Source organism: Pseudorca crassidens, chromosome 7, assembly GCF_039906515.1.
Source record: "Pseudorca crassidens isolate mPseCra1 chromosome 7, mPseCra1.hap1, whole genome shotgun sequence".
NCBI classification, from domain to species: domain Eukaryota; kingdom Metazoa; phylum Chordata; class Mammalia; order Artiodactyla; family Delphinidae; genus Pseudorca; species Pseudorca crassidens.
The window spans coordinates 6,059,489-6,081,755 of record NC_090302.1 but is presented as its reverse complement, the minus strand read 5'-3'; the positions used below and the strand labels follow the sequence as shown (position 1 = coordinate 6,081,755).

Sequence of the window (22,267 nt, the reverse complement as noted above, 5' to 3'; positions counted from 1 at the left end):
GAAGAATAAAGTAGGGTGAGGGGATGGGAGGTGGCAGTGGAGGGTGCTATTTTAGGGTGGCCAGCAATAGGCACTCAGATGAGGTGAAACTTGAGCAGAGATGGAAGGCGATGAGAAGGGGAGGTGAGTGGATTCCATGGCAGGAAGAATTCCATTCCTTCCAGGCAGGAAGAGCATGTTCAAAGGCCCTGCGGTGGGCGTGTGGCTGTGTTCCCGAAACAGAGTTGGAGGGTCGGTTATGAAGGGGGAAGTCAGGTGACATAGGGCCTCGTAAGTCCTTCAAAAGACTTGGGCTTTCCTAAGGAGAGAAGGGAAGCCCTGAGAGGGTTTTCAGCAGAGAAGTCACATCATGACGTGACTTAAATTTTGTGTATGTGGTAAAATACACATAATAGAAAAGTTACCATTTTAGCCATTTTTAAGTGTACTGTTCAGGGGCGTTAAGTACATTCACATTGTTGTGCAACCTTCACCATCTCCAGACCTTTTCATCTCCCCAAACGGAAACTCTGCCCCATCGAACACTAATTCCCCACCCCGCTCCCCAGCCCCTGGCACCCAGCACTGTACTTTCTGTCTGTGAACCTGCCTTATCCTGAGTACCTCAGATAAGTGGAACCATGCAATCGTTGTCCTTCTGTGACTGGTTTATTTCACGCAGCATCATGATTTCATCCATGTTGTGGCATGTGTCAAATTTTCCGTCCTAATTTTTAAGGCTGAATAATATCGCCTGGTATGTGTAGGCCACGTTATCCTTTCGCCCGTCGAGGACACTTGGATTGCTTCCACATTTTAGCAGCTGTGAATAATGCTGCTGTGAACACGGGTGTTGGCTTATCTGTTTGAGCTTCTACTTTCATTTCTTTGCGGTTGTGACTTAGGTTTTTAGACGATCCTTCTGGCTGCAGTGTGGACAGCAGACTGTAGGGCCAAGGGCAGAGTGGGAGGGCATTTTAGGGCTGCGGCCACAAGCCAGGTGAGACGTGGTGGGGCCTGGATCAGAGCCACGTGGTGGAAGTGCGGAGAGACGGGGAGGGGTTGAGCAGGGCTCTGGGGTCTCTATCTGGGAACCCGGAAGGCTGAAGTCTGTTTTCTGAGATGGGTCCACAGTGGGAGGGGCAAGTTGAGGGGTGAGACCGGTGTTCTGCTCCAACCTGTTGGTTGGAGAGGTTCTTGGACATACAGGGAGGATGGAAACCAGGCACTTGACACTCCTGCCAGGAGTTTAGGAGGTAGATGTTTGGAGATTGTCAGTGAACAGGTGGTGTTGGAAGCCAGGATGGGCTGCGGGCCCCGGGAAGTGAGTGTGGACTGAGCCTGGGCTGCCAGCGTTAGGGTGGTTATAACAGACGTTTCAGGGTCACTGGGGACGTTGACAGGGGCGGCTCAGGAGGAGTGGTCGGGGCAAAAGGGGGTTTGAGAGACAGTGAGGGTTCAGGCAGTGGAGACAGTGAGTAGAGACGAGTCTGGCGAGTCCTGAAAGCTGAGAGGAATTGTCTAGAAGAAGGGGGTGGGAGTACAGGCTGTCCGGGGGTGGGCCAGTGGAGCTTCCAGAATTTGGGAAGCAGGAAGTCTGGCTGCAGAGTGAGGTGGGCAGAGAAGGCAGCAGGGGTCGGGGGTGAGGTGGGGACTCTCCCTCTCTCCCCTTCTCTCTGCTTCTCTCTCTCTCCCTCTCTCTCCTTCTCTCTCCCTCTCTCTCCTTCTCTCTCCCTCTCTCCCCTTCTCTCTCCCTGTCTCTCTCTCCCTGTCTCTCTCTCCCTGTCTCTCTCCCTCTCCCCCCCTCCCCCTCTCCCACTCTCCCCCCTCTCCCCCCTCTCCCCCTCCCCCTCTCCCCCTCTCCCCCCCTCCCTCCCCTCTCTCTTTCTTCCTGTCGCTCTCTCTCTCACTCTCTCTCTCTCATCCCCCACCCTTTGCTCTCGGGCTTCAGGATTTCCCAGGTGCAGCTGGCAGATTCCGGCATCTTCACCTGTGTGGCTTCGAGCCCAGCGGGCGTGGCCGACAGGAACTTTACCTTGCAGGTGCACGGTAAGGAGCAGGGGAGTGGGTTAGCGGGTCCTTCGGCCTTAGGGGCGAGAATCAAGGCTCTTGTCCCCTCCCCTCTGCCCATCTGGGTGAAACCAAGGGTTGGCCCTCAGGGATGTCAGGGCAGGGCAAATACTCAGTCTCTGATTCATTCGGTCACTCATTCATTGATCTCACAAGTAGTTGTTGGACACTAGTGTGTCAGGGCCTTGCCAGGCACTGGAATATGGCAGTGAGCAGAGGTAGCCCTGACACCAGGAAGTGGGTGAGGGAAACAGCTCTGTAAAATTAAAATTCCACGCAACTAGTGATACCAGGGTAAGGAGAGGGTGCCACGGGAGCACAGAGGAGGGCACCTCACCTGGCCTCGGGCATTCAGGGAAGGCTTCCTGGAGGAGGTGAGGTCTAAGCTGAGGACTGAAGATGAGAAGGAATAGTCCAGGAGAAGGGCATTCTGGCCCATAGTTACAGTCTGTGCAAAGTCCAGGGGCGAGGGCCACCTGGCATTGGATAAGTTGGCTCGTGCCCACTCTTTTGCCCTGTGCAGTGCCCCCTGTCCTGGAGCCGGTCGAGTTCCAGAATGACGTGGCGGTGGTCCGTGGCTCCCCGGTGGTCCTCCCCTGTGAAGCCCGGGGCAGCCCCCTGCCCCTCGTTTTGTGGATGAAGGATGGAGAACCCTTTTTGCCCCGGAGCCTGGAACAGGGGCCTGGCCTACAGCTGGAGACAGCGGGAGTTGGCGACTCAGGGATCTACTCCTGCGTGGCCGTGAGCGAGGCAGGGGAAGCGAGGAGGCATTTCCGGCTGACAGTGATGGGTGGGTCACCTGCCGCCAGCGCCAGCTTCTCTGGGCCAGGGATGGGACGGGGGCCCTCGGGGGCGATGGAGGCGGTGAGAGAGGTGAGCACCCTGGAGGCTTGGGGCTTAGGGAGCAGGCATCGCCGACCTGGCTGCAGGGGCTGGGGGCCAGGACGCTTCCTCCTCCTGGGGCTGTGCCCCTCTGTCTTGTCCTTGGAAGCTTGTAAAGCAGGAACAAAGCCATCGAAATCTTGGGGCTCTAAGTCTGAAGCACAAGATTTTGCAAGTGTGCCCTACTGGAAAGATGCGTTTCCCTCCATACTGTATCCTTGTTGTTTTTTTTGTTTTGTTTTTTGTTTTTTGCGGTACGCGGGCCTCTCACTGTTGTGGCCTCTCCCGTTGCGGAGCACAGGCTCCGGATGCACAGGCTCAGCGGCCATGGCTCACGGGCCCAGCCGCTCCGCGGCATGTGGGATCCTTCCGGACCGGGGCATGAACCCGTGTCCCCTGCATCGGCAGGCGACTCTCAACCACTGCACCACCAGGGAAGCCCTCCTTGTTGGTTTTTAAGCGCAAATCATTGTCCCAGGCAGATGGGCCCAACGTGTTTAGGACCCTCCAACACAATCACCAGCCTGCTGTTTGCAGGCCCATGTACTGTCAGCATTTGGATGGTGGGGGAGGGGAATGAACCCCACATCCTAGTGTTCTGGGCATGGCCCCCATGGCTGACCCAGGGCGGGGTGTCTTGCAGATCCCCCCCACATCGAGGACTCAGGCCAGCCTGCAGAGCTGTTGCTGACCCCCGGCACCCCCTTGGAGCTCCTCTGCGATGCCCGGGGCACCCCCCAACCCAGCATCACGTGGCACAAGGATGGGCAGGCCCTGAACAGGCCGAAGGACAGCAAGAGGGCCGGGCGGGGGCTCCGGGTGGAGGGTGTGCAGGTGCTGCTGCCCCGCCTGCTGTGGCATGAAGCTGGGGAGAGGAGGGGAGGGACCCAGTGGCACTTGGCAGGGTTTGCCCAAGCTCCACTTTTATTTGGGGTATGAGGATGTGAAGAGGACCCGCCACCCCGGCCCCGGGCCATGCCCTTGGGAGCTCCCAGTCAGGTCAGACCCAAGGCTGATGCAGAAACCAGATAAATCCCTAACCCCACCAGAAAAGAACTGGTATAGTCAAGGGGGACTCCCTGGAGGAGGCAGACTCTGCCTTAGCCCTAAAGCAAGGGTGAGCCAGTAATAGGGAAGAAACATCCCAGAGAGGAGAAGGGGTTGGTGGGAAAGGCAGGATGGCTGACTCAGCAGGCCTGAGGCTAAATCCTGGGTCCTCAGCTGTGTAGGAGGGAAACCAGATCAGGAGGTGGGCAGGGTGGGGCCGGAGGTAGCTGCTCACCCTGCCCCATCCCCAGGTGGGTGACGCTGGGCTGTACACTTGCCTGGCCCACAGCCCTGCTGGTGAAATCGAGAAGAGCTTCCGGGTCAGAGTTCAAGGTAGGGGGCTGCCAGAGTGGGGGCAGGAGAGGGAGGCAGGATGGGACCTGCAGGGGTGGGTCCCTCTCTCATGTCCTCCCTACCCACCTCACCAGCCCCCCCAAATGTCATTGGGCCCCAAGGCCCCCGCGGTGTGGTTGGCCTGGCCCCGGGACAGCTGGTTCTAGAGTGCTCGGTGGAGGCAGATCCCGCACCGGAGATCGAGTGGCACCGTGATGGCATCCTGCTGCAGGTGGGTGCCAGGCTGGGGACCCAGGGGCACCGCTTTCTGTTCCTCTCAGGCCCCAGACCCTGACCAGACTCGATCCCAGGCGCCGAGGGCCTATTCTGGGCTGGCCCTTTGCACACCTGCTCTCCTGACGTTTTCCACCCCTGTTACTATTGTCACCCCCATACTGTGGATGGGGACACCGAGGCAAGGCTAAGATTTGCACCCCAGGGCTTCTGGTGCTCATCTGTGCTGTGCCTTTGAGCTGTGCTTAGTGGCTGTGTGGCTTGGGGCCAGTTACTGCGGTTCTGTGCGCTCACCCCTGACATGGGGCCAATTTGCTGCTGTGGACCCAAGGCTTGTAAACCTGGTGGAAGCTCCAGCTCCTAGTGTGAGCATGGGTCCCCCCTGCAACGTGCCCGACAGGCAGAGCTCCAGGGAAGATGCTCTTTCCCTCCCAAAGGAGCCTATTTCCCCAGAAAGTCCTCAGCTGGGCATCAGTTCAGGGGCTGCAGGCCGGCCCAGAATGAATGGGGCAGAGACCACTGTCCGGCCCCGCTGGTTCCTTGGTCTTGGTGCGTGGGGGGCTGGCCTGGCCCAGCCCAGCACTGATGAGGGTCTCTCCACCCTGGGGGTCTCTACAGGCAGATGCCCACACCCAGTTCCCAGAGCAGGGCAGGTTCCTCCAGCTGCAGGCCCTGAGCACGGCCGACAGTGGCAACTACAGCTGCACAGCCCGCAATGCTGCAGGCAGCACCAGTGTGGCCTTCCACGTGGAGGTCCACAGTGAGTGGCCCCACCCCACCCGCCCTGCCCCCCCTCCCTGAGAGCGACAGGGTCCCAGCACCCGCCCCCTCTGTGCCTCTCCTCCAGCGGTGCCCACCATCCGGCCGGGACCACCTGCAGTGAACGCCTCCGTGAACCAGACGGCTCTGCTGTCCTGCAAGGCAGACGGTGCCCCCCCGCCCCTTGTGAACTGGCGGAAGGACGGCATTCCTCTGGATCCTGAGAGCCCCAGGTGGGAGCTGGCAGGGGAGGGCATCAGGGAGGGGCTCAGGTACCTCTTTACGGGTTGTAAACGGAAGCCCACCTGGGCAGTTGGAGCAGAAAGGACATGGGTCTTCTCAGAACCCAAGGACATACATGCCCATTCGTTAAGGGCATGAGAACCCCTGGTGGCTGTCTGTCTGTCTGTCTGTCTAGTTTTGACTCTTGGTTGCTAGTCTGTTTCTGTGTGTGAGGGCTTCATGCCTCTCTCTCTCTCAGACCAATTTTCTACACCTTCTTTCTCTAAGAACATGGCAGAACGGCTCCCCACACACACCTCCCCCCGCCCCCCCACCCCCAGCCAAGTTATAGCTGCTGTGTTCACACAACCTGCAGACCCTGGTGAGCTGTCTGTGAATCCCAGTTCCAAATTCCCAGAGCAGAGAATTCCATTGGCTCAGCCTGCATGATGTGTCCATCCCCCGTCCAACCGGCTGTGGCCAGGGGCGGGGTCACACAGTACAGACATGGCCTTCTCTGGCCTCCCTCACTCTGTACCCCCACTGGGAAAAGGCAGTTTTCTGACCTAATTGAGGGGCTGTTCTCAGAAAGGGTTGGGGTACCACTGCCCTCTGGCTCTTGGGGGGAGGCTGGGCCCAGGTGGGAGCATGGGAGGCCCGAAGCAGCCCCTCTCACCCTTTCTGATGCTGGGTTGTGGTGCAGGTTACTGCCCAAGGCTGTGGCCCCACGCCCCACCCCCCCACCGACCTTGGCCTCACAGATGCAGGACTCCTGAGTCAGCATCCTCTCGCTCAGAAAGCCAGAGACCAAGGGGAGGGTCTTGCTGGAGACACTACCAGGGGTCCAGCTCCTCCCCAGGGACTTGCTGGTCTGCTGGTATCCATGGCAACCCCTCCCTGTGTTCCAGGTTTCAGGTTCTGCCTGAGGGTTCCCTGAGGATCCAGCCAGTCCTCGCCCAGGATGCCGGTCACTACCTCTGCCTGGCGTCCAACGCCGCAGGTTCCGATCGGCAGGGCCGCGACCTCCGGGTCTTCGGTAGGTAGAGGAGGGAAGGTGTGTTTCTTTTGCCTTCAGCATCCACCCCCTGTCTGGACCGGGTCCTGCTTAGTTTCTGGTTCATCTTAGCTGTCAGGAGCCAGGAGCAACGATCTCCAAATATTTTTGACCATGAATCCTATTAATAAAATGTTTTGAGCATGTACACTCAAAGATGCATATTGGGGCTTCCCTGGCGGCGCAGTGCTTGAGGGTCCGCCTGCCGATGCAGGGGACACGGGTTCGTGCCCCGGTCCGGGAAGATCCCACATGCCGCGGAGCGGCTGGGCCCGTGAGCCATGGCCGCTGAGCCTGCGCGTCTGGAGCCTGCGCTCCGCAACGGGAGAGGCCACAACAGTGAGAGGCCCGCGTACCGCAAAAAAAAAAAAAAAAGAAAAAAAAGATGCGTATTTATCTTTATGCATACCTTATATACACTTACTACTATGCTATTCTGCTGAATGAGAAAACATGCACGAGCTGTAGAACCCTCAGAATCACTGAGCCAGGTGCTCTGATCTGCTCTTCCATCCCATTGATCACCTCGGTGGAGGCTGCGCTGCTGGGCCCTGGCCTCGGGTGGGGCTGCCGGGGAGTTGCGCCCTGGAGGCCCCATTCAAGGAGGTGTAGTGAGGGGGATGCCAGCCTCAGGGGTGGTCAAAGGCCCCATCGCCCCAGCTTTGGGAACCCGTTGGAAGATCCGCTTGGGGAGTTTCTCCTGCCTCCTCGCTCCTGCTTCCTCGGGGATGGGCTGAAGGTGGTTGGAGTATCTCCTGCTCCTGGGCTTTACCTTAGAGACCCCCGCCCTGCCCCCACCCCACACCCCGTCTCCTGATCACTGTTCTCTCCCCAGAGCCTCCAGCCATCACCCCCGGCCCCTCCAACCTGACCCTGACTGCTGACACCGCCGCCTCACTGCCCTGTGAGGCCAGAGGCTCTCCCAAGCCCCTTGTGGTCTGGTGGAAGGATGGACAGAAGCTGGACTTCCGCCTGCAGCAGGGAGCCTACCGGTACTGAGATGGTCCTTCTGGGAGCGTCATGAGATGCCTGGGGTGGGGAAGGGCGTGCCTGTCTCAGAGAAGGGGAGCCAGGCCAGAACTGAGGCAGGGGCGCGCTCGGGTCTCACCAAAGCCAGCACCAGAACTTGTGTCCTGACTTCAAGGGGCCAGGAGGGTCTTTACACTAAGATACCTGGTCGGAGGTGGGGACATTTGGGACATACAGCCAAATGGAAAATATATGGCCTTTGCAACCACTTTAGTCACTATTTAAGAACCCACGTAGAAGCCCAAGTTCGTGCCGGTTGAGCCTGGACCCATGGCTCCTGCAGGAGCCTCGGTCTCCCCGTTTCTCAAATGCAGCTGACCCTGAAATGATCCCTGGGAGTATTAAGAGGTCAGTTCACCAATGAATTCACCAGATATGTGTTGTGTTAGGTGCCAACTCATCGTGGAGCTTTGTGACTAAGCAGGTGTTCAGTGAACACGAGCAGTTCTGATCAGGGCTTTGGATATGGTTACTACTGCAGAAGTTATCATAGGTGGTGACTGTAGGAAATTTTTAGGATTATGGAGAAACCCAGAGGCAAACATTAAAATTGCCCACAAACTGAACGGGTAGACCTTGGGAGGTAGAAAATTCTAGGAGAAACTTCTAGAGTCGAGGCTAGGGGCCGGTTACAGGCAGGGAAAATAGTCATGAAACACATCCCTCGCCTCCAAATTCCCCGGGTAGGGAGGCCACGCTGGCTGGTTTCAGGTCAGCCCTGCCAGTCACTTAGCAGACAACCGTCCATCTGTCTGTGCAGGCTCCTGCCCTCCAACTCCTTGCTCCTCACAGCCCCCAGCCCTCAGGATTCAGCCCAGTTTGAGTGTGTGGCGAGCAATGAACTGGGCGAGGCCCACAGGCTCTACTGGGTGACGGTTCACGGTGAGTTCACACTCAGGAGTGACTGTTCACAGCGAGGGCAGATGAGGAGGCCGGGATGGGGACAGTGCCTCCCTCTCCTGGGCGCTCTCTCTGCCTCCGGGGACCTGCACGGCTTCCCTCTGAGCCTTTCTGTGCTTCCCGGGTCACCGCCTCCAGGAAGCCCTGTCTGATCCTGCCCTCCCACACTGACATAACCCAACTCCAGCACAGTTCCTGGCCTGTGGGAGCTCGTAGGCGAGGCCTCTCCCAAGTCCAGAATGTTCTGAACCCAAATCTGACCTTGTCATCACCCCAGTTAAAATCCCTCTCACCATGGCTTCCCACCGCCCTCAGGATAGAATGCATGGTGTCACCTGGGCCCAGAAGGTCAGCCCTGCTGACCCCCCAGGTTCAGCTCACCCCATGGCCTGCCTCACTCTGGGTTGCATTCATGCCTCTCAACTTTTTGTTCCTTACCTCGGGGCCTTTGCACATGCTGTTCCCTCTGCTGAACACTTTTCCCTTCACCCAAGCAATATCTGCTCTTCCTTCAAATCTCAGGTTAAATGCCACATGCCCCAGAGACCTTCTCTGGCCTCCCTCACTCTGTACCCCCACCAAGCCCACTTGTCTTGTGAAACGCTCCCTGAGATACCTGGCTGGTATCTATAGAAAGCAGTTCGTAACTATCCCACACGCCCAGCCAAACACATCTGAGTGAGGAAATGTGACTGCCGCACCTCCCTGCCCGGAGCTTCGTCACTGATGTCACCTTGTGTCGTAGTCTGTGTATCCTTCTCGTCCGCCTGGCCCCGTGGCTGTGTGTTCCCCAGGGGACCTCAGCAGGGCCTCAAGCCTTGCCTTGCGTTTCAGTGCCTCCCACCATTGCCGACGACCAGACAGACTTCACCGTGACCATGATGGCGTCCGTGGTCCTCACGTGCCACAGCACAGGGGTGCCAGCCCCAGTTGTGTCCTGGAGCAAAGCAGGCACCCAGCTGGGGTTGCGGGGGAACGGCTACCGTGTGTCACCTTCGGGTAAGGAAGGGTGAGCCACGTGGACCTGCTGCTGAGGGGACACTAAGGGGCGTTGGGCGGAGGCTGTGAAAGCAGCCCGCTGGGGCCTGGTGGTTGAGAAGATGGAAAGTTCTGGCCTGGCTCTGCCATTCGCTCACTGTGTGACCTGGGAGAGCCCCCTCGCGCCCCACCCCCCAGGCCTCAGTGTCCCCATCCACGCACTAGAGTATTGATATCCATCAGTCAGTCCCTGATGCTAGTTGGTACGTTGGTGCTCCTTATGGCAGAATGAGGAAAATAATAGCGACATGAGAGTTTTCATAAGCTAGTTTTAGCTCATTAGAAGAATCGGCCTTTATTCTGAAATAATGCTTTTCTTAATAATTTGGTGTTGAGAGTGCCTTTCTTTTATGAGATTAAGGTGATAGTACATGGTAATTTTTTAAGTGTCTTTGCTTGTTAAAATAAAAAGCTGGCAACTTTAGGGGGATTCTCTAAATTAAATGTATTTTTTAGTTGGTTGGTTAGTGAAATCCTAAAGTCTGTGAACCACTGGCCGGATCTGTGGTTTTCAAACTCTTCCAAAGCAATAGAACACTTTCTCTGACAAGTGGTTATGGGGAAGCCCAACACGTGAGAGAAGCTAGGTTCTGGTTCCATCTGAGGCTGGGATGGGGGCTGTGGGGTGGTCCAGAGTCAGGTGGGCCTCGCTCCCTTTGCCCCCTCAGCAGGCCCTCAGGGGTCCACGGGGGATGGTTTAGAAACCACCTTACCTGACTTGCAGCCTGTGGTCTGGGAAGGTTAAAATGGTATTCATTGAGCAGCCAAGGCTGAGGGAGAGAGGGCAAAGGGAGGACAGAGGAGGCAGCAATCCGGGGAGGCTTCCTGGAAGAGGCAAGTTTTGAGCAGAGTGCAGCAAGGATAGCAGGGTGAGGGCCCGTGGAACCAGGCGCGGGCAGTCCAGGGATTCCAGGCCAGGTAGTGGCAGATCCTGGCACATCACAGCCAGAAGGGTCTAGAGATCATCCTGTCTGATTCCTCATTGTACACCTGGCCCAGAGACTAGAAGTACCAGAGAGCAGAAGGGACTTGCCTATGGTAATGGTCTGAGCAGGGAGCAGAGGCAGGCCCAGGTTCCCCCGTGCTGCTTACAAATGGGCAGGGAGGCAGATTGAGTGGCCTGTAACAGAGACACCAGGGTTGGGTGTGTAAGAGCCCTGCCGGCTCCACCCCTGGGACATCTGTCCCAGGCCCCCTCACCCCTCTCTGTGCCCTGTTCCCGTCCACAGGTGCCCTGGAGATCAGGCAGGCCCTCCCCATCCATGCCAGCAGATACACCTGCACGGCCCGCAGCTCCGCCGGCGTGGCCCACAAGCACGTGGTCCTCACCGTGCAAGGTAAACGTCCCCGAGGCCAGACAGCCATGGCTCCTGGGGCAGGGAAGCTGGCAGAGGGCTAGAGGATTCTTTGGGAGAAAAGAAACAGCCCGCCTGTGCCCTCCTTTCCGACGTTTCTGGAACCCTTTGTTCCCTTTGGCAGCCTCTCTCTCTGGTGCTCAGACGGCCCCTGGTGGGAGAGGCCTGGGTGTTAACAGTGTCCCCAGGGACCTCTGCAGCCCTGTTCCTTTGCAGCCTCCCCCGTGGTAAAGCCACTACCCAGTGTGGTCTGGGCGGTGGCAGAGGAGGAGGTGCTGCTGCCCTGCGAGGCCTCGGGCATCCCCCGGCCGAGCATCACCTGGCAGAAGGAGGGGCTCACCGTCCCTGCAGGTGAGTCTCCTTGGCAGCCAGCGTGGGTGGGAGGATGACCGTATGAACCTGCGGTCCTCCTTCCTGCCCCCGCTTCACCTCCTGCCCTCCCGTCTCCCCTCAGCACCCCAGAGCCCTTGATTCTGCCTGAGCACTCGGTGTCTGGGCTGGGAGTTTGGGTCCGGCTCCCGTGCTCGCTCTGCCCCCTCGTCACCCTGTGGCCACAGCAGGTCACTTGGCCGGTCAGACAGGACAGCCCAAGCAGCCTTCCTGCCCTCCTCGGGGGTCCTATCGCCCCAGCGACCGGCCCCTGATTCCTTCCCGCCAAACCCAGGGGTGAGGACCCAGGTCCTAACCAGTGGACAGCTGCGGATCATCCATGTCAGCCCAGAGGATGCTGGGAACTATTTCTGCGTCGCCCAGAACAGCGCAGGCAGTGCCCTGGGGAAGACTCGGCTGGTGGTGCAAGGTGGGCCCCGGGGGTGTGGGTGGGTCTGAAGTGGACCCCAGCGAGCTAGGGGCTTTGAGGCTCCTGAGAGCCCCTCCCTTCTCTGCCCAGCCCTGGTCCCGGGCGGGGCATGTCCCCACGTCCACCCCTACTCCAGCACGGCTTGTGGTTCTAGAAGGAATTCAAGAAAAAAATGGCTCCCATTTTGCACCCAAGGTCTGGCTTCAGACGGTAACTCCAGGGTCCCCTCTGCCTCCTCTGGCCCCTCCTGGGAAACTAGTCTGGTCATTCTTTGTTCATTTTGGCTTTCCAGTAGCAACAGCCATTTCCGTCCCTTTAGTCACTGTGTGTGCATGTGGGTGAATGGGTCACTCTGTCACAGCTTCTTCACCAAGCTCCAGAAAGTCCCCAGGTTATCCAGACCACAGGGCCTATGACCAGGGGCCGGTGGGGGCAGCAGACAGGGATGGAGGAAGGGGCTGAGGGTGTGTCAAGTGCCAAGGGCACTGGGGCAGGGATGGCCCACCCCAGCCCACCCCAGCCCGGCCCAGTCACCGAGGGGACCTCCCTATCCCCACAGTCCCGCCTGTGATCGAGGCTGGCCTTCCCGACCTGTCCGCCACTGAAGGCTCCCACGCTGTCTTGCCCTGCACGGCCAGCGGCAGTCCTGAGCCCGACATCACCTGGGAAAAGGACGGCCAGCCTGTGTCTGGAGCTGAGGGGAAGTTCACCATCCAGCCTTCCGGGGAGCTGCTGGTGAAGAACTCAGAGGTGAGGGCCTGGCCCCAGGGAGCAGAGGGGAATAATAGTAACAGCAGGAGCGGCAAACACCTGCTGAGCACCCCCTGTGCGCCATGCTCTGTGCTGAGCACCCGCTGTGTGTCATGCTCTGTGCTGAGCACACGCTGTGTGTCATGCTCTGTGCTGAATGCTGTGCAGCTTCTTAATCCTGGAACCTGGGGAAGTAGGTGTTATCACCTTAGCTACAGATGAGGAAACCGAGGTTCAGAGTGTACCCAGGTTTTGAAGACATGCTATTGCCAAGAGGCAGAATCAAGATTTGAATCAGGACCTCTATGGCTAGTCCCTGGGAGAGGGAAGGAGCCCTGGAAGAGAGGGAGGGGGGAGCGTGGCGATGACTTTGTGTCCCCAAACTGCCTCAAATGTTCTTAACCTGAGCTACAGGCATGGGTGGGACCCCGGCTCCCTTCCCCCATCAGTACTCATCATGTTCTGTAATTACAAAAGAAGTCGCTGTCCAGATGGATGGGTGGCTGCTGGGTGGGCACATCTCGAGGGGGCCATGGGGGTGGGGATCCTGCCACACGGGGAGCCAGATGTGCAGTGGTGAGTGCACCAGCCCTGCTGCGATGCACCACAGAACTTCTCCTCTCGGAGAAGGCACCGAAAGCAGGGCCCGCCTCAGGGATGATGGATGAGGTGAGCACAGGTGAGCGGAGTGCAGGTTCCGTTCTGAGCACATAGGAGGTGCTTAGTAAATGGTGACTGTTACAAACGTGTGGTCAGGCTTAGATTATGAAGGCTGAAAATTCAACTAACAGTCAAATTAAGAAGGAAAAAAAGGGAATTTTTTGGAGCCAAGCTGAGGATTATAACCGGGGAGACCTGTTAGAAGTAAAGGCACGGTCACATACATTTTCAAGACGAAGAATCATACATGAGAATGACATACTCGTCTTTCACATAAAGTTCACCAAAGACACACAGTCCGGGTAAGCAGGTACAAAGTGAACAGCGAGTCACCATGACCCCATACAGAGCTGGGAAGGAACGCTATTCTTTTAGGAAGTTACATTGCTAGCGTCAGAGGAAAGGAAAGAAAAAAAGATCTTTACAGCTGAGCAGGCACACCCGTCCTTGAGGAGCTCTGGTTAACGTGTAATGCAGATACACACCGCACGTTAGGGATGGAAGGAGGAGGCCCAGAAAGACAGAGAATTTCATGTTTAGTTTTTCTTGTCCTGCCTTAAAATATAAATTGTATTTCATCAAAGCGCATAGCCATAGGAAGGCTGCAGGGAGGTGCAGTGGTGAAGCTGAGCTGTTTGCTAGCTGTGTGACCTTGGGCAAGTCACTTTGCCTCTCTGGGCTGGATGGTCCATGGGAACCTGCCAGGGAGCAGGTCCGCGGGGGCATTCTGGCCCATGTTGGGGTGGGGCGGTTATCAGGCTGACCCCTCCCTTTGCCCACAGAGCCAGGACGCTGGCACCTACACCTGCACTGCCGAGAATGCCGTGGGCCGCGCCCGCCGCCGCATGCACCTCGCCATCTTGGCACCGCCTGTCTTCACCAGCCTGCCTGGGGACCGCAGCCTGAACCTTGGGGACAGGCTGTGGCTTCACTGTGCGGCCCGTGGCAGCCCTACGCCCCAAATAGGCTGGACTGTCAACAACCAACCGGTCACAGGTCTGGGCCTGCTGGGGGCGGGTGGGACAGAGACCCAGGGCGCTGGGAGGTTGAAGAGGGTGGGCGGGTGGGGTGACCCAACCCGGTGAAGAGGAAGACGGTACCAGTCAGCCTGTGGGTTCTGGGTCTCCAGACTTGGCCCTGCGTTGGGGCACAGGGCAAACACACATGTGGCCCTATGTGACCAGTCACACGTCAGACCCAGCAAGAAGCCACCTGTGAAAAAGACTCAACCCTGGAGACCTCAGGGCCAGGAGAGGGGCCTGTGCTCCAGCCTAGCACTGCTGCTCCCATTGTGGGCCCCTCAACACACTCCATTCATGGGGGGCTCTCTCCTCTCACCTGGGTCCCCAGTGACGTTTAGGGAGGTCCAAGGCCTGCACAGGCCCTGTGGTACTCAATAAACGTCTGCCGAATGGATGAGTTGCTAGGTCTCCTCCGCTGCAAAGTGGTGTTTTCACATCCTCCTGTACCCAAGTCCAGGTGCTGGGAAACGAGTGCTCCACCTTTGCACACCTGTGCAGAAGGCTTTGCCTCAACCTCACTGCTTCCTGGGCGGAGAGATCAGGAGAGAGATTGAGCCTCTCTGAGCCCAGCTCTTCATCTTGAAATAGAGATAACAGGGGGTCCTGAGGGTGGAATGATTTAATGCAGGAGGCTCGCCTGGCAAGGCCTCACCCAAGTAAATGCCCCGTCGGTGTAGCACGTGTCCTTATTCCTGGTGGAGGGGCACTGTCTAAGGATTACAGGGAAAACAAAGGCTGTTAAGAGCATCTATCTTGGGACTTCCCTGGGGGTCCTGTGGTTAAGACTCTGCGCTTCCACTGCAGGGGGCACGGGTTCGATTCCTGGTCAGGGAAATAAGATCCCTCATGCAGTGTGGTACAGCCCCCCTAAAAATTAATTTAAAAATATAGCATCCATCTATATGTAACGCATGACAATATCTCTATAAATGCCACATGTTAATAGGCCCCCGAAGACCTACCCTTGGCCACTCACCATACTCGCGGTGTGGACTTGAAAATGAGAAAAGGCAGGTCTTCAACCTCCTCCTCATCTCCTGATCCTGTGCCTGCCACGATAGCATCCCACTTGCTTAGGCTTCCAGCAGGGAGGGGACGCTTTGTGCCTTTATGAAGCACCTGCTGGATACCGAGGCCTGAGTTAAGTGTTCAGGGCAGGAGGTCCCTGGCACCCTGAGCTCAGAGCCCCCTGGGGCATCTCTTTCTCTGCCACAGAGGGAGTGACCGAGCAGAACGGGGGCAGCACACTGCAGCGGATGGCAGTCACCAGAGAGGACAGCGGGACCTACGTGTGCTGGGCCGAGAACAGAGTGGACCGAGTGCAGGCGGTCAGCTTCGTCCACGTGAAGGGTAGGGAGTGACCATGTGGTCTTTCTCCAGACCTCTGCTGACCCAACCTAGTGGTTTTTCGAAGAAACTGGCCTCCTAATCTCTGAACTAGTACCTCTCCACCCTGGCTGGGCAGTAGGATCTCCTGGGGGGCTTTATAAAATACCGAGGCCCAGGTTCTACCCCCGACTCAGGAAAGGTGAGGCCTCGACATCAGTATTTTTTACCCTCCCCAGATGACCGGCTGTAGGGTGAACTGAGATCTGACTCATCAGCCTGAAGCACTGCCCTCAGCTGGATGGTGTCCATGTGGGAGGGGGATGGGGGCCAAGGTACCCTGGCACACAATGCGTGAATCTCGCCAGCCTGCCGGTTGCTCCCCACAGCCCTGCCCCCCACAGCCCTGCACAGTAACCCTCATGTCACTGTGACTTGTATGTCCAACTTTAGGATGGGAGGGTGAGGCTCGATGGAGGGGAATGAGCTGCCCAAGGCACCAGGATTCAACTGTACTGTTGGTAGATTCAACATCAGGAAACCGGCAGGGATGAAAACCAGCACAGGGCATCCAAGAGTGGTTTAAGAGTTGCATGAAATGAGAATCAGGGATGTCTTAGTGTTGCTATGTCCGACAGAGGTGTCCTAATGATCGTGTAGCCCTTCTTTTCCGAAGTACCCTGCCGCTGGGCTAATCCGTCTCTGAGCGCGAGTGTATGACACTCATACACTTTCTCCCCTCCTGTGCCTGTCTCAGGCATCACTAATCAATCATAGCGCTATCCCCACTCAACTTCAAATCCTTCTCAGCACAGTGTTCCTGGCAGCCACTGCCAGTCTAGTTCACTTGACCTGCGACATGGAAGCTGTATGCCATCCCAGATGTATTGACTCCACACAGCCGTGCTGAGCCAGCAGGAACCTCCATAGGTTCCTGGGGTCTGTCTGGCAGGCTTTTGGGGATGAATTTATGGGAATTTTAGCCTGAAGAAAACCTCCTTTCTCTCTCCTTGTCCACTGTCACCTTGTGCAGAGGCTCCTGTCCTACAAGGGGAGGCTTTTTCCTACCTGGTGGAACCTGTTGGGGGCAGCGTCCGGCTGGACTGTGTGGTCCGTGGAGAGCCAGCACCCGACATCCACTGGATCAAAGATGGCCTGCTGCTGCAGGGAAGCCGGCTCCGGCACAGGCTGCAGAATGGCTCGTTGACCATCCATAGGACCGAGGCAAGGCGGGGCCTGGGCTGGGGCCACCTGGGACAACCCTCCACTTTGTCTGATTATCCAAGACGGTTCTTTAGGTTGGCACCACCCTCTACAGTCTACAAAGCATTTTCCTGCCTGTACCCAGAGATCCTCACCTGACTACCTAGGGTGACCTCCAGCCAGTGGCTTAACTTCTCTGTGCCTCAATTACCTCATCCATTCAATGGGGCTAATAATGGTTCTGCCTCATAGATTTATAGCGAGAAATCAGTGAGATGACCCACACCAGGTGCTTAAGAGTGATCGGCCCCTCAGTAAGGCCAATATATGTTACTAATAACAACCCCATGGAGCAGAGTAAGCAGATAAGAGTGCCTCATTTTACAGATGAAGACACTGAGGGTCAGAGAGGCCCACAGCCGGTAAGCACCTGAGGCAGGACCCCAGCCCAGGTCTCCTGATTCCTACTCCACGCCATTTCCAAAGCCTTGAGCTCGGGGGCAGCCCCTGCTTCCCTTCCCTTCTGTGTCCCAAGTCCCAGTGGTCCTGCAGAATTCCACAGTGCGATGATGTCAAGGACTCATCTTAGGGGTCCTTGATCTTGCCCATCTTGGAGCCTGTCTCAGACTGGTAAAGGCAGCAGCAGCAGCAGCAGCAGCAGTAAGGGTTGCCGTGACCTGAGTATTTGCTGTGGACCAGGCACCGTGCCTTGCATTTAGGGAGCATGATTTCATTTGATGCTTACAACAATCTTATCGGTTATTATCCCCGTTTTAGAGATGGGGAAACTGAGGCTCCAGAGACATGGTGAACACTGGAGCCCGGATTCGGTCCCATCTCGGACTGATGCCCAAATCTATACTCTTAATTGCATGCCGTGCTGCCCGCTGACAGTCCCTTGGGAGTGGCCTCCGGGATATTATCTTCTGGGCGTGGACAGTGGCCTCAGGCTGCCCCAGCTCCATCTCATGGTGGTGCTGCCACTGGAAGCGAATCTGAGCCAGGATTCTTCCTGAGTTGCATCACTGCCATGGTCGTGGATATCCTGGGAAGAAACTTCCCTATCACCAAGGCCAGGAAGTGCTGCAAACCCTCCCCCTCTGGAAGACTCGAAGTGCGCACTCGCACAATAAAAGCCCCAGGGAGCCTGCAGTGCTGAAACCTGTTCTTGTCTAACTCAGTGTTTCCCAAACTTGCTCCAACACAAAACCCGTTTTCTAAGGAATTCCTAATAATGTGCCGTGGAGTCATAATACTTTAACGTACACAGTTTGGAAGAGGTGGATCTAAATCATGCTTCTGCAGCGTATAGCTCCCCTTAGAGCAATGAGTTGTCACCACCCCAAGTTCCAGGGGTGAAAGGGGCTGGATTCTCTTTGGATTCTATTGACAGGCAGCCATGGAAGCCCCTTTGGTGGAATCTGCGGGCCCCTGGCTGGCTTATGCTCTAAGCTCCTCCTGGTTAGATGGGTCATGCTCCAGGTGCCCCTGTCTGTGCCCAGCTGTCCCCAGATGCTCCCCGCCCCCTCGTCCTCCTCTCCTGAATGCCACGCCCCCGCTCCCATGCCCACCCACAGAAGGACGACGCGGGACGATACCAGTGCCTGGCGGAGAATGAGCTGGGTGCGGTGGAGAAAGTGGTGGTCCTTGTGCTGCAGAGTGAGTCTCAGCCCCACCTTTCCTGGGCCCTGGGTGGGGACCAGGTGAGGTGGGCACCCAGTGAGGTGGGCGCCCAGGGGGCAGCTGTGCCGAGGCTGTGGCTGCCGCCGCCCAGGCTGTGTGATGGGAATAGAGGGCCATTCTGAATCTTTGTTCAGAACACACAGTTGAAGTCCCATGAACTGTCTCCCCAATGTGGAATGGAAATTAGGGGCTGGTGAGTACTGGGGACCCAGCAGCCAGGCCTGGGGGGCCTGTTTATTCAGAACTCAAAACTGTCATTGAGATCATAGAGACAACTCCTGTGTTTGCCAAGCAGGTTATAGCTAACAATAAGTTTAAATAGGGATTTTAAAAAAATTTATTGGAGTATCATTGATTTACAATGTTGTTAGTTTCTGCCGTACAGCAAAGTGAATCAGTTATACATATATATATATATACCTCCACTCTTTTTTAGATTCTATTCCCATATAGGTCATTACAGAGTATTGAGTTCCCTGTGCTACACAGTAGGTCCTTATTAGTTATCTATTTTATATATAGTAGTGCGTATTGTATATGTTAGTCCCAGTCTCCCAATTTATCCCTCCCCCACCAGAATGAAATAATGCCATTTGCAGCAACATGGATGAACCCAGAGACTGTCACACTGAGTGAAGTAAGTTAGACAGAGAAAGACAAATATCATATGATATTGCTTATATGTGGAATCTAAAAAAACGATACAAATGAACTTATTTACAAAACAGGAATAAATGAGGATTTTTAATGAAACTTTTCATTGAACATTCACACACAGGAGGAGGGTACATGTCACAAGAGTACAGCTCAATGAATTTTCATAACATGAACCCACCCAGGTAACCTGCACCCGGATCCGAAAATAGAACAGTAACAGTTCCCAGACCCGCCCCCCCCCATCATGCCCCCTTCCAGTCTCTACCCCCTCTCGAGGGAATCACCGTCCAGAATTTTGCCTTTTTAAAAAATAGCTTTAGGGCTTCCCTGGTGGCGCAGTGGTTGAGAGTCCGCCTGCCGATGCAGGGGACGCGGGTTCGTGCCCCGGTCCGGGAAGATCCCACATACCGCGGAGCGTCTGGGCCCGTGAGCCATGGCCGCTGAGCCTGCGCGTCCGGAGCCTGTGCTCCGCAGCGGGGGAGGCCACAACAGTGAGAGCCCCGCGTACCGCAAAAAAAATTTTAAAAAAAATTTTTTTTAAAAAATTAAAAAAAAAAAGCTTTATTGAGACATAATTTATATACCATAAAATTCACCCATTCGTATTATTCACCCTTAAAAAAGAAGGAAACTCTGTCACATGCTACAACATGGATGAGCCTTGAGGACATCATGTTAAGTGAAATTAGCCAGTCACAAAAAGACAAATACTGTATAATTCTAATTGTATGAGGTCCCTAGAGCAGTCAAGTTCTCAGAGACGGGCAGCAGAATGCTGGTTGCCAGGGGCTGGGGGGAGGGGAATGGGAATTAGTGTTTAATGGATATAGGTTCAGTTTGGCAAGATGAAAAAGTTCTGGGGATGGATGGTGGTATTGGTTGCACAACAATGCGAATACAGTTAACACTGCTGAACTGTACACTTAAAAACGAGGAAGATGGTAAATTTTATGTTATATGTTTTTTACCACAATTTTTAAGTGAAAAAATCCACCCATTATAAGTATACAGTTTGGTGATTCTTAATAGATGTATAGCATTGTACAACCCATTTTTAGAATATTTCCAAGTTCCCTCCGCCCATTCGTAGTCAATCTCCGTTCCCACCTCCAGCCCCAGGCAACTGCTGATCTCCTTCTGTCCCTATAGATGTACCTTTTCTGGTAATTTCACATACATGGAATCATACGCAGTTTTTGGTTCCAACTTCTTTCACTTACCGATGTTTTGGGGGTTCATCCATGTTATAGCGTATGTCAGTACATCATTCCCTTTTATTGCTCAACAGTATTCCATTGTCTGGATTGACCACATTATGTTTATCCATTCCCCAGTCACTGTTTCTAGTTTTTGGCTCTTGTGGATAATGCTGCTGTGAACATCTGTGTATACGTCTTTGTGTGGATATATGTTCTTTCTCTTGAGATTCCTGGGAGTCTAATTGCTGGGTGACCTGATCACTGTATAGGTCACTTTTTAAGAAATCACCAAACTAGCTGTACAGTTTTACTTTCCTCCCAGTAGTGTATGAGGTTTTGGTTTTCTCCACATCCTTGCCAACACTTGGTAATGTCAGTCTTTTAAATTTTAGCCATCCTTGTGGTTACAAAGTAGTATCTCACTGTGGTTTTAATTTGCATTTCCCTAATAACTAATGATATTGAGCATCTTTTCATGTGTTTATTACTCTTTCATATGACTTCTTTGGCTAAGTGCCTATTTAGGTCTTTTGCTCGTTTTTAAATTGGATTGTCTTATTAATATGTTCTAGAAGTCGTTTACATAGTCTGGATACAAGTCCTTTATCAGATAGATGATTTGCAAATATTTTCTCCCAGTCTGTGGCCTGGATTTGCATTTCCTGTATTTTGCCTTTGAAGAGCAAAAGTGTTAAAATTTGGTGAAGTCCAATAGTATTTTATGGATCGTGTTATATTTTTAAAATCGTTGTTTAACCTAAGGTCACATTGTCTTCTGTAATTTTTACAGTTTTTGTTCTTATATTTAGGCCAAATCCATTTGAGTTAATGTTTGTGTGAGATAAGGATCTAAATTCCTCTTTTTTTTTTTGGCATATGGATATCCAGTTGTTCTATACCATTTATTTAGATCTTTTCCATTTCTCTCAGTGATATTTTGTAGTTTTCGGGGTACAAGTCTTGTACTTTTGTTAAATTGATTACTAAGTATTGCCTGATTTTTGACGCTATTGTAAGGGGAATTCTTCTCTTAGTTTGATTTTTTGGATTTTTCATTGCTAATACATAGAAATACAATTGATTTTTGTTATCTCGATCTTAAATCCTGCAACCTTGCTAAATTAGTATTTAGTTCTAGTAATTTTTTGGCAGATTCCTTAGGATTTTCCACATGTCTTCTATGAGTAGAGCGGTTTTACCTCTTCCTTTCCCCTCTGGATACCTTTAATTTCTCTATGTTGCCTATGGCATTGATTAGACCCTCTGACACAAGGTTGAATAGGAGTGGCCAGAGCAGGCAGCCTTGCCTCGTCGCCAGCTTAGGGAGGAGAGCATTCAGTCTTACACTACTGAGTATGATGTCAGCTATGGGTTTTTATAGATGCCCTTTACCAGGTTGAGGAAGTTCCCTTTTATACCTAGTTTGTTGAGAGTTTTTGTCGTGGTTGAGGGTGAGGGAGGGAGGTTTCTGGTTCCAGGCAAGATGGAATTAGAGGCACTTCTGCTTATGCCTCTCGCTAAGGACAGCTTAAAAACTCTAGACTTTATATAGAAAACAAACACTGAAAGACTCTGAAAGGTAGAGAAAAGAAGGGTGGGCCAAGAATCTTGGGACCTATGGGATGATATGGCAGCAAAATCCCTAGTTTTTCTTCTTGCCTCATATATCCTGGGCAGGATGCTTCAGAAGCCAGCAACCTGGAAATACCAATGGGCTCAGACAAAATAAAATAAAATAAATAAAAAATGAGGGCCCCCCAAAAGTCTGCTCTCTCTTGCTAAAGGACCAGAAAAAGGACAGCATATCAAGCTAGAAAACTTAGGTAATGACACCCTGTTCCAGCCAAACACCCATCCACAAAGACCAAGTGGGAAACCTACACTTCTGCCTTTTCCTTGCTGTCCCGAGGCACCCCTCTCCCCGCACTGCGGGGTGGGCAGGGGGTCATGGTGTCAGATGAGGCCAAGTGGGGGCAATCACCCTCCCAGCCAGGTCTGATATCCGTGAAGGCCTAGTGTGAACTCTGAACTGTGTGACTGCCCAGCGATGGTAAAGCACCCCTTCT

General features: G+C 54.6%; 1 protein-coding gene across 2 annotated transcripts in view; it reads left to right on the top strand.

Annotated features, from left to right (window-relative positions):
* The window catches only part of HMCN2 (hemicentin 2), a 150,928-nt gene that overhangs the window by 115,206 nt on the left and 13,455 nt on the right, over positions 1 to 22,267 (top strand). Inside the window, exons 67-85 of one of the 2 annotated variants that reach the window (XM_067742953.1) lie at positions 1,931 to 2,028; positions 2,573 to 2,839; positions 3,575 to 3,765; positions 4,230 to 4,311; positions 4,407 to 4,543; positions 5,164 to 5,305; positions 5,393 to 5,537; positions 6,435 to 6,562; positions 7,416 to 7,572; positions 8,370 to 8,491; positions 9,344 to 9,508; positions 10,777 to 10,884; positions 11,119 to 11,253; positions 11,567 to 11,701; positions 12,261 to 12,451; positions 13,894 to 14,107; positions 15,349 to 15,483; positions 16,493 to 16,683; positions 18,240 to 18,321. In XM_067742953.1, the coding sequence (XP_067599054.1) occupies positions 1,931 to 2,028; positions 2,573 to 2,839; positions 3,575 to 3,765; positions 4,230 to 4,311; positions 4,407 to 4,543; positions 5,164 to 5,305; positions 5,393 to 5,537; positions 6,435 to 6,562; positions 7,416 to 7,572; positions 8,370 to 8,491; positions 9,344 to 9,508; positions 10,777 to 10,884; positions 11,119 to 11,253; positions 11,567 to 11,701; positions 12,261 to 12,451; positions 13,894 to 14,107; positions 15,349 to 15,483; positions 16,493 to 16,683; positions 18,240 to 18,321 (2,825 nt within the window). Of the gene's footprint in view, positions 1 to 1,930; positions 2,029 to 2,572; positions 2,840 to 3,574; positions 3,766 to 4,229; positions 4,312 to 4,406; positions 4,544 to 5,163; positions 5,306 to 5,392; positions 5,538 to 6,434; positions 6,563 to 7,415; positions 7,573 to 8,369; positions 8,492 to 9,343; positions 9,509 to 10,776; positions 10,885 to 11,118; positions 11,254 to 11,566; positions 11,702 to 12,260; positions 12,452 to 13,893; positions 14,108 to 15,348; positions 15,484 to 16,492; positions 18,193 to 18,239; positions 18,322 to 22,267 lie in introns of those variants that run through there. The other variant, XM_067742952.1, reaches the window with a different exon arrangement.